A 15,650-nucleotide genomic window follows, 5' to 3' on the forward strand; every position below is an offset into this window, starting at 1 on the left:
TCCCGAACCTCGCTTTCGACACGTTATCAACTTAACGACCTTCTTGTTTTTCATCTAGCATTTCTCGGCATCCTATTGTCAAATCCGATCAGGTCAAAGCTATTTGTATTTAAAAAGTCACGTTAAACACTTTTCTAATTGGAAACAACTTTGTAACACTTACGGTTCTCGAGTTAGTTTTTGGATGAACTTGAAGACATGGTTCAAGGTCATCGACATTTCCGCAGTAGGTTTCCCCCTACATCTTGTATACGACTTGAAAATTTCAAAAACTTACCTAAAACAGATTTTGAGATATTCGCCCTGGTTCATTTTTTAGTGGACACCCTGTATATCCTTTTTGTTAATAACCGCACGAGATAAGAGTTGTGGAGCAAGAATGAAATATCTATTTTTTTCATAAAAACTTGGACCACCCTTAGAGTTTTTGAATAAAGTACCAAAACTTGAAAACTTTTTCATCGGCAAACCAAAAATTAGTGGGCTTGATTGGATCAAGAGAAAAACGGTGAAAATGCGCAATTGGAGAGATGGCCCATGGTGCCGAAACCTGTAACGCGGCTAACGGATGAATCATAGAACCTCACTTTTAAATTTTGTGCATTTGGATGAATAAAAATGTTCTTTTGTTTAAAACGTACAAATCTCTAAAAACTATTGCCTCCTATGAAAAGCTGTTTTTTTCATAACCTCGTATCTCCGTGAAAAATTGGTCCTTTTCAATGAAACCAACTGTTTTGTACATTTTCGATAATTCTCTACAACTTTCTCATTCAAGGTGCTCTTCTAGCATTTTCCCGCCAAAAGTAAATTTTTGAAAAACGTGAAACGTTTTTCCGTTTTTTTTTCTGAAAATATGAATGTAAAGCGTTTTCATTTTAAAAATTATACCATAAAAATTTCGCAAGTCAGAGCAAATCCGGACACCCTGTGTTTGACTTGAAGGCTAAGAAAATTTTGAAGTGATTTTGCTTAAAATAATATACAGTTTCATTTCATATACAGAGTGTCTCAGGGCAATGGGCCAGGGCGATTTTCTCAAAAACTGTTAAATCTTGAGTAAGGGAATTTTTAGGGTATATTTATTGACAAAGAAACTTAATTTTGTAAAACCGTAAAAGGATTTCGTAGTTTACAAAATATTATTTTTTTCACGTATAGGCGTCAGACAAAACGTCTCAATGAGGAAGTTGTAGAGCGTACCCTCGAACCTACAAATAAAACTACTTCCATCGAAAAAGGTCAATTTAAACATAAATATTACGTCACGAACAAAACAAGTTGGTACTACCTAAAATAGCTTTTGCGAAGCCATTTCTAAATTAAGTAACGAGCGTAACACTATTCAGTGTACCAAAGAATACGTTTTTTGTTCAATCAAACAGTAAGACATTTAAGACCTTCTGAAACGTTCCCTCGCCATAAATATACCATGAAAATTTCAGAGCTCTAGAGCAAGTAGTTTTTAAGAAAAATGGGGTATTCGGTCGTCTCCGGGTTTCTTGAAACCCGACCAGGATCGACATTAAAGCGGCATTTGATATGATATAAATTCATTCTGTGTCACCGGTGGTCTGATCATAATGCATTGCACGAGCATCCACAGCTCGGATGGGTGACGAAACACCCATGGGCAGCTAGAGGACCATACTGCTGACAGTCACCCAACTCTAAAAAAGGCGCGGCAATGGGTCGACCACTCCCCACTTCGGCCACAACTGTCGGAATGAGGCCGGATGCTATTGAATCCCAAAACTACATAGAACGGGAGCCATAACGCCCATTAGAAAAGGTACCAAAAGGCCGGACGATGGGCACACCGCAACCCAGCACCACTCGTGCAGCTGGCACCGGATATTCTTGTGGGCATCCAAAAGGCGGGAAAGCAAAGGGAAAGGCGCCTAATACAGAGCCAGCCATGGCGCAGCAAGAAACCAACTCCGCAGGAGCGCCAGCGATGCTGGGACCCTCTCCGTTAGCCCGAACCGAAACTCAGTTTACGGCCTCTACGTGACCCAAGTTGGAGGTGGAGATAGGAACTTTGACCACGGCTAACATCTCCCAGTGCCCTTATGGGTTACAAGAGCCCGGTAAAGGCATCCATTATTGCACATCGTTGCACCTTAAGGACCGGACTGCCTAGACACTAAATCATGTCTTCATCAACTACAGTTGCTACATGCCATTGAAACTTTTTAATGGGGGGGGGGGGGGGGTTAATAATTCTGTACCTTCTGGGGAATAAATATAAAATAAATTAATATTATTAATAGCTAAAATTGAATATTAGGCATTTCCCCAAAACCGTTACCTTCAGCCGATGACTGGAAGCGTTTTTTTAATCATATTTTCGTACTTAACAATCCAAAAATATATATTTTTGGTTGCATTTTGCTTGTTAATGTAACTCATTACTTACATTTAATAAACACACAACAGTATATCCCACTTCACTTGATGATAGATATCGGGCTTTCCAAACCAGAAATGTTCCAAAAACCAAGAAGACTGCGGCATTGCTAATGTGGCCTCGGACAATACACCAACTATACAGTTTAGAAGAAAAAATCAGTAGTCATTATTTTGGTTTAATCAATAAAGTTACATTTTTCACGATATCGAAATAACTGCTTGTTCCTTATTCTTCGTCATAAAAGTAAGGCTATGAGATTGTGACGAAACCCAATTAATATAATTTAACCTTTCCCCAGAGATTTTTTGTAGGCCAAGATAGTTACAAACAAAGTCAATATTTAACTTGGGTCGTTATTATTTTTGTTACCTTATCGTCGTATTTTCCAAGTAGTCAACTGAGTTATTTACGTCCAGCAGTTCGGAGGTTTTCTCTTTGAAGCGTTCAGTGGCTTTCATGGACCTGATGACAGCAGCGCCGTTAATTGATTCCGAGAAGTGAGACAAAAGCGTCGATATTGAATTGGCGTTCAGTCGCTTCAAGTGAAGGTTGACTTTTTTGAAATAATGCTAAAAATAATATTTGTTATTAGGCAACCATGAAAATACTTAACGGGAAACGTCTCATCAGCTGCGGTGTGTCAGAATGTATAGCCCGGTGCACCTAGTAACAGGGACCACAGCACCGGAGGTCTATCATCATAGTGCCCTACGCTATGGCAATTACGCCAGCATCGTACGGAGGTAGAGAGCCGAGCCCTTTGGAAAAAGCTCCTAAAGGGGAACAACGGGCACACAGCAGGCTACTCAATCTGCCGAGGTGGCAAGTTTGCCTGGACCCTCTCTTTTAGCCTGAGCCGAAACTCAGTGACCAGCCCATACCGGACTGAAGTTGGAGGTGGAGATAGGACCGTTTGAACGGAGCTAACATCTCCCAGTGAGCCACCGCCCTTATGGGTTACAAGAGCCGGACCCCGACTCCCCGGTAAAGCTACCAGTTATTGCACACTCCGACCCGTTAAGGGCCTCTCATCAGCTACAATATTAATTTGAGCGATCGAGAACTTGATCATATGCCAATTTGAGTGTGATTTTTGTCGAATTTGACTAGAAGCAGCGCCGTTCGGGGCCTAGCTCATCAACGGCAACGGCTAAACTCGTCAGCCGATGGAGTTAGAAGAATAGATGATACATCTATCGAAATGTGCCCATCCTCACTGCTCTTATATATATTTTTCAATCGAGGCTCCAAAACCGAAATAGTTCTCATTTTCAATTTTCATAACATCCGATAGCGTTGAGAGGGTGAATATGGCCTCAATATCCTATTATTCATTTAGCAATCAAGAGCCTAAGAGTTGGGCAGTATCAGTTTTCATTATTTATGCGTATTGTACGTATTGAATTAGATATATATATATATATAATCGGCAGCTCGAGTATTGTGATTTATCAATCTAACTTATCTGGTATTTCACTGATCTATAAGTCAAATTTTGGAACCATATAGCTTTAATGAGGTGTGAATTTTTGTGTTATGATCAATGGTCGTGTATGTTGAGAAAGCGTTAGATTCTATTTTTCTATTTGAAAAAATACCTCAATGTAGCTTGGACTAGGTGTTAATTTTGATGTTTTTTTATGAACATGTTTCTCCTTTGCTTATTATTCGTTTTGTTGTATAATCAGTTTTTTAGAATATGTTACGCTTCTTTATTCTTCAAGGGAAATGGCGTTTGTTCGAAAATCATATCCTTCCATCATTAGGATGGGTTTTTTATATTTAAATGGTAATGGGACGGTCATTTCCCAATACTAAAATGAAGTTCACTTTACTGAAGTAAAATTTTGTTTTACATTTGAAATAACTTGCACTTTTTTAAATACAGTATAGAAGCCAAATCAATAAATAATTGTAAGTAGGTGAATAAAAAATTGGTGTTATTACCTCTCCGAGGGGACTTTGTACCCTAGGAGGGGTTATACAACCACCGTGTCTGTCTGTGGGTCTGTCTGTCAGGCCTGCGAACGCGTTCGCATTTTCGGGGCAAAGCGTAATCACTGCGTACCCAGTTTCTTAGAATCAGGGAAAAGGTTTTTCCAAAAGCGCCCTCTTTTTGTCATTGGGTGTAGTATAATTTTTTAATCGGCCGGGATTCGAACCCGAGCCTAGCTCTTGAACGACAGGTGAGCGTTCTACCGCAGAACCACGGATACAGTTACGCTTCACTGAAAATTAAAAACTCTTCCGAGGAGAGGTATATTTTGGCTTGCCAACTTGTTTTTACATTTACAAATTAAATATCTAGTAGAAGTATGTTGTTAGGGTGTTACGTTCTACGTTCTACCTAAATGAAAATCTCAAAAGCAATTCACCAGAAATGATCACGGTCACCGAACGGAATTTTTCTTAATGGTCAAATCGCAGCAACGTTAAGAAACTAGGTTTGCTTATGATTAACCATTTAATCATCCATTTTGCTCTAACCCTAACGTTACTTGCGACTAAATCCCCGAAGAATTTTGGGGTGAAAAAGGGAAAAAAGAAGGTGGGCTGCAGATTCCTTTTCCGATTGGCTGGCAGCTCTCTTCGTTTTACTTATTATCTCCTTAACGTATGCAGCAGGATTTTAACGGATTATTTATGTTCAACTATCACCATAACGTGTCGAAGATTTTATCTCTGAATCCTGCGAAACGACAATATTGGTATGCAGTGGATTTTCGTGGCTGTATTTATAAAATGTTTGGAGCGAACTTCAAGCAACATTTTCATGTGGTTTCTTTTTATCTATGGTATTATTGCTTGGCGTATTCTGTGTTATTTTAATCGTATACATTTTTTAAAAGGGAAATAATAGAAAAGAATAGTTTTATATTTTAATTTATTGCATTTTTTAATGGAATATAATACAAAGCATTCGTGTTTTTGTAAGGAGGGTACTTGTAACAGCAGTTTCAGAACGGTTACAGAATTAAAACTTCATTTGTTTACAAACCATTATGTTGAGGTCAAAAATGAAAATCTTGAATTTGAAAATTATGCAGGTACTAGTATACTGGTTCTATTTCACAAAAATGACATATAAAAAGAAATAAAATAGAGTGCATTAATAGTTTTAATGTTTAGAATTTTTGACTTGGAAAGAGCAGTATGAGCGTGAGGAAAGAAGTCAATATAACAAGGACAAAACATCTAAAACGAAGAACTATTCAGTTGAATATTGGTATTGCAATAGATCCGGAAAATATAAATGTGAATCCACTGGACAAAGGCAACTGAAATCAATGGGAACTTCCAAAATTAACAATGTCTGTTCGTGACAGCAACGAAGATTAAAATAAAGTGATACCAACGGGTTTAAGTTAAACTAATCTTTTTATTAAGAGAGTAGGATGCTTACATAATTGATGGACGAATGACTGTAACTGCCAGATACATAAGTAATGTTAAGTTTATATACAAAAATTAAAAAATAATTAACTTTATGTAGTCATTTAAAAAATAGCTAATATCGTGAAAAATATTGATAAGCGTTAAAATGATAAAAAGGTTATACAATAGAACTATGACGTAACAATGTCTGCACTTCTACATTGAGAGTTTGCATTCTATCGGGCAATTCTAAAATATTTGTGGATGTTTGTCATACGCATTATGGTCATGAGCTCCAACTATGCCACACACGTATCCCTAAGCCAGATAAGCAAATGATTGCTGGAGTGTCCAAAAAGCGAGTCCTTGATTCATTGTATCATATAAACATGAATGTTTTACAAAGGAAGCATTTGCCTTTAAGGTAAGATCTCAATAATATAGCAAAGGCCAATGGATTCAACACTACAGAAAGACACAGAGAAGATCATATAAGTGTAGATACTTATGGGCAAGAACAAATTGGCAATAATGATAACTCGATTTTGTTGTACAAGAGGCAGCATGAAAATCTTTGCACTATACCAAAGGAAAATGACACTCTCGTAGATTTCCAGAAGTCTGACTTTGCTTTAGATATAATGACCATATTTCAAAGAAAAATGCTTTCCCAGTTTGGAAACAACATAATTTGTTTCGATGCCACTCATGGAACCAACAGTTACAGCTTCAAACTAATAACAGTGTTGGTTGTTGATGAGTTTCACGAAGGAATCCCAGTTGCTTGGCTAATCTCAAATAGAGAAGATGGCGAAATTTTGAAATTATTTTTTAATCAAATTAGGATAACTGTTGGATGCATTATACCAAAAGTAATTATGTCTGATAAAGCTCCTCAGTATTTTACCAGCTGGAATAAAGTATTTGCTGGTGAATCAAAAAAGCTTTTGTGCAAATGGCATGTATATCATGATATTCGAAAGAAACTATCTATGATTTCCTGTAGAGAGTTAGCCTCAAAACTATTTAAAGGCATATCAGTATTAATGGATGAACTTGATACTAGCAAATTTGAAATCATGCTTGAAAACTACGTTTCTGAAATGGAAATAAATGAGAAAGCAGCTGACTTTGGGAAATACTTTACTAAGGAATGGGTTGGGTGTAAAGAAGAATGGGCAGCATGCTACCGACTTGGATGTGATATTAATACCAATATGTTCTTAGAAGCCTTTCATAAAGTTTTGAAACACAATTACCTTGAAGGTAAACAAAACAAAAGACTGGACAAATGTGTATCAACGTTATTTGATTACGACAGAGACCAGTTAATGCAACGTATAATTAAACTGGAAAAAGGGAAAACTACACACAAATCTAGTGAAAATTTTAAACGCCACAAACACGCAACTGAACTTCCTTTTTCATTAATTAAGCAGATTTCTGAAAATACTTGGTCAGTCTCTAGTGAATCGACCATCAAGGAAGACGATACTGATACCTTTGACGGCTTAAAATATATCGTAACTTTACTAGACAAAGACTGTCTTAAATGTTTTTCTAATTGTGTAGCGTGCAAAGTTTGTACTCACCAAGCTTTATGCTCATGTCCAGACAGATCTATCAACTCAAACATATGCAAACATATTCATTTAACCAAACTGTTTATTTGCAAAAATGTGGAATCTACTAGTCTACTAATTTGGTTATAGTACAAATTATATTTTCTACTTAAAATTGATCTCGGGTTAAAAAAAGCCCTACCTCAGTACCTGTTTGATTAAAAATCATAACTCATTACTTACAAATTAATGACAATTGTCCATTTGTTTTCTTATTATTGTTCCATTCTGTTTAAATTGAACTTTGGACTCATTTATATTGCATTACTTCTAGGTTTGATCAAAATAAACTTTGTCTTATTTATTAAAAATCAAAGTGTAATCAATTAAACATACTAATTGCCATTATTATTTACTTTCAATTATAGTTGGCCCATTGGGGAATAAAAATAACATCTAGACTTATGTAAATAAACCGCACGTGTATGTTTAAATACCCTAACCCTAAATAACCTTTTATTTCACTGCGTAAGTATTTCATTATTTTTCACTGTAGACAATGCGGTTTCGTAGCATTCAGAGATAAAATCTTCGACAAGTTATGGTGATAGTTAAACATAAATAATTCGTTAAAATCCCGCTGCATACTTAAATTATCGTTTCCCTTAATCGTCCAGTACTTTTTAGCTACGTTAAGGAGATAATAAGTAAAACGAATAGAACTGCCAGCCAATCGGAAAAGGAATCTGCAGTCCACGTTCTTTTTTCCCTTTTTCACCCCCAAAATTCTTCGGGGATTTAGTCGCAAGTCTAACGTTCGCTAGTTAATCTGCAGCAGACGATATTAGGTTTTTTTTTTAATATCGTGTGGTGCCAGAAATAAACCGATTCCTGCGGCAATATTTAAAGGATGGTAAAGGCCAATTCAAAGAGTTCATTAGAATTGACCTCTGGTACTGGAAATATGACAATGAACAGTTTTGAACTTTTGACCAAGCGTGAAAGGTGAAGTGTTTAATGCCATTTCCTAATGCCAAAGTGCCTTTAAATAACTTATTTTTGTTCACATTCCACCGTTTTATCACAATATTTAATTGCAAAAAGGCTCACGCACAAGCTTTAAGGAAGTTAATCAACTAAAAAGTTCGGCTACAATGTTCTCATTGTAATCTTTTGTCTACCAACTACCGGCGAAAAAAAACAATTTTTTTTAACACTAAAAATATTTTAAGTTTCTTAAAGAGTTCCCTAATAGAGTAGAATAGAATATAATCATTGTTTATTGTTCGTCAAAACAGTAAGAGATATACCAGCAAGTTGTCGAACACCGTCTAGAATTACGTTTCCATTAAATTAAGTTAAAACGTAATTCGTTAAAAAAAATTAATTTAAAAAGATGTATACAATAAAAAAAGAAAAACGGTAAAAACAAGAGGTCCAGAAATAATTTAAATAAATTACCCCTAAAAATCTGTTAATATTACATCTTTACTTTTGAGCTTTGATCGAGAAAAAATATCGTTAGAAACACCATAAGTATTATAAACATTTAAAATTAATGACCATAAGTATTATAATTTTTTTAAATTCTTGCTAATGGTGTGCTCAATGCATTTGAAATGTAAAAAAGATTTTTCATCCTAGTCAATCTGGCAGGGCAGTTAAAAAGTATGTTTTCAATTATCTCGGGACATTCTACCCTATTTGATACAATGCGGTGAAGGAATGTGATATCAGTTTTTAAAAGTTATTTCCCAAATAATATTAATTGTGGCTATTTAGTAAGTGATCACAATTGTTTGTTAACGTATTAGAAAGGTGAATAAACTTTATCTGAAAACTTTCCAATCTGGAAATGTTTGTTTTACAAGTGTCCTAGGATATTAAAGAACAATAAAGAACAGACGATATTACTACTGATTTGTAAAGCTTAATAAAACCAAGAACAGATTTAAGTTGTTTCGCAATACGATATGATGCCCCGAGTTGTTTGTTACATTTTGCCAAAATATGATTTACGTGAGTTGTAAAATTCAATCGACTATCAAAGTAAACACCAAGGTCTTTTATATTAAAATGACGTACAATATTATTACCATTTAAAGTATAGTTGAAAATAATTGGGTTTCTCTTACGTGTATATGACATTAAAACAGTTTTTATCAGTATTTGTTGGAATATTGTTATGTCGTAAATATAAATATTGAATAACAACGGCCCAAGGGTATGTTTGAGATTTCACCATTAAACTTTACAAAATTAGTGCGATTATATAAATAACTTTCACACCATTCCCAAAGTGAGCCGGAAAGACCATGAAGTGAGAGCTTTAGAAGAAGTCGAGGGTGATAGACCCGAGAGATCGAGCTAGACGGTATCTACTTGAACAGATCTTGAGATCTGTGTCAACGTAATTGTAATAAGAGAGTAGGTTGGTCTCTACGGATCTTCCCTTAATAAATCCATGTTGAGTATCTGGTATGAATACTTTAAACCATGTGTATAGATGCTATTGCATAATAAAGTCAAACACCAAGCTCAAACCACTCGTCTGTAATTGGAAGGGTCCCCTTTAAAGCCTTTTTTATAAATAGGAGATATAATGGCAGTTTTCCACGAAGTTGGAAACTTACCGGAGGCCAGAGACAAATTATATATATATATATATTAATGGTGTGATTAATAAATCGCGACAACCTTTGAAGATGAAGTTAGGAATACCATTGGACCCGCTGGAGATGGTATATTTCAGCTTATTTATAGCTTCGACTACAAAGAGTTGAAATAAATTTCTGGGTGTAATGGTATTGTCTAATAATAAATGATCGTGTGAACATTTATCAGTGGCAATGTTTGAAAAGAAATAAGAGAACTCCTTAGATATCAACTTGTTGTCTGTTATTGGCTGGTCGTCATTGATAAGTGTAATAAACTGCTGGAGCCCTATTCTTTTACTATTTACAAATGACCAGAATGTTTTAGAATTTTTATTTACGGAATCTGCAATAGTCTTCATATAGAGTGACTTATCGCGTTTCATAAGATTCTTTGTTAGTGTTCTTTGTACAGTATATTTATTATGATTATGGTCGCCAAGGATGCGTTTATTTTTCGATGGAGATATCTCTTCTTTTTAAGGGACTTGATAAGCTCTTCTGAAAACCAACTTGGGTAATTTTGAGTTTTATTAGTTATTTTAGGAGTATTTGAAGTGGTCGTATCCTGTTCTTTACTTCTAGGGACAAAGGTATCAATAGCAAAAGTAAGATGATTGGTAAAATATGCAACTGCATCATTTCCATTATTAATGGCCCATAGAGCGGAGACCAGTCCAAAGAAGCTACGTAATTATAACGATCCCAATTATTTCCAAATTTAAAGAGATAGCTAGATGTATTGGTGGAGTAGATATAGTTCCTAATTTGATTGTACGTGACGCGTATTGATGGATGATAACGGTCTTCCTTGACAATAGGGGAATGACTTTTGAGAGAAGTGTTACCACATGTTGACTAGACATAAATCTAGTAAATTATTTTGGAACTTTCTGACGTCATTGATTCGAGTTAAATTAGAGTGTTAGACTAAATAAAAAATTATATCAACTTTCCGTTGAACATAATAAGGACTGTTCGTATGAACGAAACGTTTCCAATAGACTTTTAGTAAATTAAAATCGCCTACAAGAATGCCGTCACCATCAAAAGTGAGAAGTTGGTTCCTAAGTAGATGTGAAAGATCTTCGTATCTATGCAATGGAGTAGTTGGGGGTAAATAAATATTACCAAGTAGTAGTTTCGTGTTATCAGAAAATACTAGTTGTAACGAAACTGCTTCAAAGTCTGCTTCTAAATCGTGCCTTCTTAGACAGTTGACGTGACGTAGTATAGCGATAAGTACCCCGCCATGATCAGTTTCGCGATCAGTTCTATGCGCTTGATAACATGATGGCAAATAATCAGTATCGAAACAGACTGGTTTTAAAAACGTCTCTGTGAGACAATAAATAGGTAACTGTAAGTCAACAACATTATAGAAAACTTCGTCGGCTTTAGTTTTTAATACACGAACGTTCTGATAAAATATTTTTAATTGGCGACTCATATTTAGTTTTTATTGATTTTAGGGCTAAAATTTTCCTTATCAATAGAGTAATGGCACTGTGACGTCCTATAGATAAAAAATTGGCGACCAAAATGGCGGCCATGGCCAAAGCTACGGAGTGCTACTACTCTATGAAATCATTTTCGATGATGGCACTAGTTGAAAAAGAATATTTTTGGTCATCTTTAACGGTACTTAAAAACTCGGAAATTAAGCAGTTCTTCCGAAAATTGCAAATAGGGTGTCAAATTGGTCAGTGCTGCACGTAACATAGAAATAATAGTCATGTAGATATTGAGTTTTTATCCGAGGCTGCGTTCAACAACTATCAACGAAGAAAAACCGTTGAGTTATCGTTGAGTTCTTTTAATCAACGCTACAATACGTCACAAAAATCTAAAAGTTGTTGTACGATTTATAGTTCGCTGACTTAACGAACAAAATATCGTCTGCTACCCCTCCTTTAACTTTGTCGAATGACGTCACGATACCGATGAGCAACGGAAAAACCATCTCTCTCAGCCGATGTTTCCGCTGATTGTCCGATGATCAACGTGACGTCAAATCCGGAAGTCAAAAAACCCGTCCAACAAAAAACCGCTGACCGTTGAGCTCAGCGCTGAGCTTTTTTAGAGTTGTTGAACGCAGCCCGAGTACAGTCAACGAACGTTAAGGGGGAAGTCTGAGGTAAGTTCAGAAAAACATGGTTTTTTCTTGAACTAGTTACGGAACAATTAAAACTGATAAAAATAAACGGTTTGCGGCGTTTTGAAGTAAAAGGTTTGAAGTATTTCAGGAATCAATTTCATAAAGCTAATACTAATAAAAATGAATTAATTACAAATGACTAAACGTAACTTTCACAATAACTCAAATTCTGTTGGTCGGATTACTATGGTTGAACCTTCGAACAGAAGAGAAACCAACAGGGTATTTACTGAATATCTATCAAAGTCGACATATAAATTGTACTATTAAAAATTAATGTTTTCCGTAAACCCACCGCTTTTTCGTGGTTTATATCGAAAGATCAAAGAGGTCACTGCCGTGAAATATTCTGAAAATATAGATCTTTCGAAGACTTCGAAGTTCAGTTGGTCCATCACCTTGGCGACAAAAGAAAATACGATTTTCCCGAATTCTGGGTGAAAACTCGGAACAACTCCTTCCGCGTTGAGTTTGCAAGTTCTCTCCCCACTGGTTTAAGGGGTTTCCCCCGAGTTCTTCGGTTTCCCCTTCCATAAAAACTTGTTTAGGTTAACGGTAATAGTTAGTGTAGGGAGCTGTTGGCTCGATCTCGTGGCATGCAGGGCTTGCCACTACCCTCCTACGCATTATAACCAGGCCACCTGAATTAAGGGCTTCAAAAGTCGCATGATGACTTAGGCCTAAGGTAGTGCCTTGGGTATTAGCCTAGCTGATTATTATTATTATTATTATTATTATAAATGTTTACCTAAGCAGTGACGTAGGAATTCGTGGTACAGGATTACCTGTACCAAAGCTCTGAAACTTTTTGATGTTTTGCAATAAAAGGGCATTTCAGTGATTCTTGGAACTAATTATAATTTATTTTTAGCAATAGTTTAAAAATATTGCTCGTGAGATGATAGAGGCCGGGAAATTGGAAAGGGAGCTAGCGATTGCAAATGGAGATGTAATAGATGGAGTTATTGTTATCGCGGTGATAGTCGATGGAGGCTGGTCCCACAAAAGCATGGGATTTCGGTTTTCATCGAAGAATGGTGTGGCAATCATTATCGGAGCTCGAACCAAAAAAATTCTAATTATTGGAATAAGAAGCAAATACTGCTGCATTTGCGCGGTGAAGGATGCTGGTAGCACCAATGCGCCTCCACTGCGATGGAAGCTGATATTCTGATCGAAGGGTTCAATAAAAGCGTGGAAATGCATGGAGTTGAATATAGGACACTCATTAGTGATGGAGATTGTTCAAATCACAAGAAACTACAAGAAAGTGTCCCATATTTAAGTAAAATTCGAAAGAGTGAATGCGCTAACCATGCATCAGTAACTATAGGTCGAAGCTGTATGCGTTAGCCAAATCATACAAAGGGGTCCTTACTCAGTCCAGAATAGTGAGAATGGGCAAAGGAGTAAGACATGAACGAGGAAATGTATCAAACATGCAAGAAACTCTTATGGATTTGGTCGCTTTGCATAAAAAGTATGCAGACCGTCTTCGAAAAGACATCAGAAATGCGCACCATATCACGTATTTCGTCGACATAATAACTGTCGGGCGTACTTTTGCGATAAATCAGGACCAAACCGAACGGACTTGCTCAATAAGACCCTAGTTTCGATATAAGTTTTTAGATCTTCTTTGGTCACGTCTACAGGTAATCTAGATATAAAGAGGCCTTTTATTTCGCGGTTCTTTAGTTTTCGAAATAGCTTTAATTTTTTCAAACTTTTTGCCAGCAACGAGTAAAGGTTTCTTATTGTTTTTTAACTGCCGTTGATGAGAGTTTGATTAAAGGATGTTTTAATTAAATAAATGTAAATGAGAAAAAGAATGTTTTTTTTCTATGTGCGTGGGAAAAAGACGTCTGAGAATGTTAGCGGTCTTGGTCTAAATTGTCGTTTATTTTTAACTTCGGTGAAACCTACTGATGAGTCGTCCGATATAACGAAATTATCGTGTTTTGCGTTTTCTGGGATTTTTCTGGATTTAAAATTTGTTATTTTAAAATTTCAGCGTTTTGTTGTTTAATATCGTATAGTTCATTTTTGAGAACAGTATTTTGTGATTTTAAGTCACGCATTTCAGAGTGTAATTTGGTTATCATCTTGACTAAACGGTGTACCGTAATTTTGGGCTTACCAATGTCGGTGTCGTCAATTTCAAGAACGATTTCGTCATCACTATCAGAAATAAAACACTCGGAGGAAATGTTTTCTTCAACATTTTGACGTTTTACAATGGTTGGGGTCATCATTAGTGAATTGTCTTCTCTTTTCGATTTACACAATTCGCATTTATGTTTGCTTACTTTACCGTCATAGAGTAGTCGAATTTCATCATTCGATTTTGCATGCCGCATGATAATTTTTGAGACACAGTACACATGGAATTTTCACTTCGTTAACAACAATATTTTTCTTACAGGTTATACAAAATTCCTGTTTGGTAGATCGTAGATTTTTCTTATTACTCATGGTGTACCGACAAAGTCGGTCGGAGGTTTCGGGCGTTCAGAGAATCAGATATTTCAGAATAATTAAACGGTAATAAAACATACAGCAAAACGTATAAAAAAACCGAGTAGGCCGGACTGGCTTTGGACGGTTGAAGTAAAAATAATCATTATAACGGAGCAAGAACAATTTGCGAACTCTATAGAAGCCGATTAACAATTAAACATTAAATTAAACATGTATCCTGAAATTTTCATGTAAATAGCTTAAATACGTAATCGAGTAATTTCCAACTACCAGTATTTTTCAATGATTTTTTTAAATGGCTTACCTTTAAAATAATGCCAAGAAGACACAAAATGAATACGAAAAGAAAATTTTCGTGAACAGTAATTGTACTCGCAATTGAAAATGCCACGAAGTTCATTCCGCCGTTGAAAATCATCACAGCTTTAGTTGTGAGGTTCGTGTCCAGTTCTTGTACGTCTTTCGAAAATCGATTAAGGATTCTTGCAGAAGGAGTGCAATCGAAAAACGATATTGGAGAGAACATCACACTGTGCAGCATCTTGGAGTGGATATTTTTTAACGCTTGAAGCACACGAATGGAAAGAATCAATACGACAAGAAAAAGTGACGCAGTTTGACCAATCACCAACAGAGCAGCGACAACAATGTTGGTATTTTCTTTGACGTGTGAACCGTTGCACCAAAATGTGAGCCAATAGCTTAAAGCTACCATAAAACCAACGCTGCCAATGAAAAACATCATGATCATTGCCAGCCAAAACCACCCAATTTCTTTTGAAAGTGTTCTATAAACAGTCCATGTTACCTAAAAAAATGAACAGAAAAGCATATTTGTGTTAATGTTATTTATGATTAAAGTGTAAGTGAACTGTCAATATTTTTGCACATTAAGGAATTTTCATGACTTTCAACTTTCTGAAACTGAAAATTTCTTGGATTTTCGCAGGCCCGGACTGGCCATAGATGGAAAAAGGCTCGGGGCCTCTAAAATATAACAGACTACT

General features: G+C 36.0%; 1 protein-coding gene across 5 annotated transcripts in view; it reads right to left on the reverse strand.

Annotated features, from left to right (window-relative positions):
• LOC149926418 (ATP-binding cassette sub-family C member 1-like) overlaps positions 1 to 15,650 on the reverse strand; it is a 66,396-nt gene that overhangs the window by 43,373 nt on the left and 7,373 nt on the right. For all 5 annotated transcript variants that reach the window (XM_090158428.1, XM_090158430.1, XM_090158429.1 and 2 more), the window contains 3 exons: positions 14,948 to 15,451; positions 2,783 to 2,982; positions 2,420 to 2,546 (listed from right to left, as the gene is read on the reverse strand). In XM_090158428.1, coding sequence (XP_090014554.1) covers positions 2,420 to 2,546; positions 2,783 to 2,982; positions 14,948 to 15,451 — 831 coding nt within the window. The remainder of the gene's footprint in view (positions 1 to 2,419; positions 2,547 to 2,782; positions 2,983 to 14,947; positions 15,452 to 15,650) is intronic.

This window comes from Leiobunum rupestre, chromosome 9 (assembly GCF_980474605.1).
Source record: "Leiobunum rupestre chromosome 9, qqLeiRupe1.1.hap1, whole genome shotgun sequence".
NCBI classification, from domain to species: Eukaryota; Metazoa; Arthropoda; class Arachnida; order Opiliones; family Sclerosomatidae; genus Leiobunum; species Leiobunum rupestre.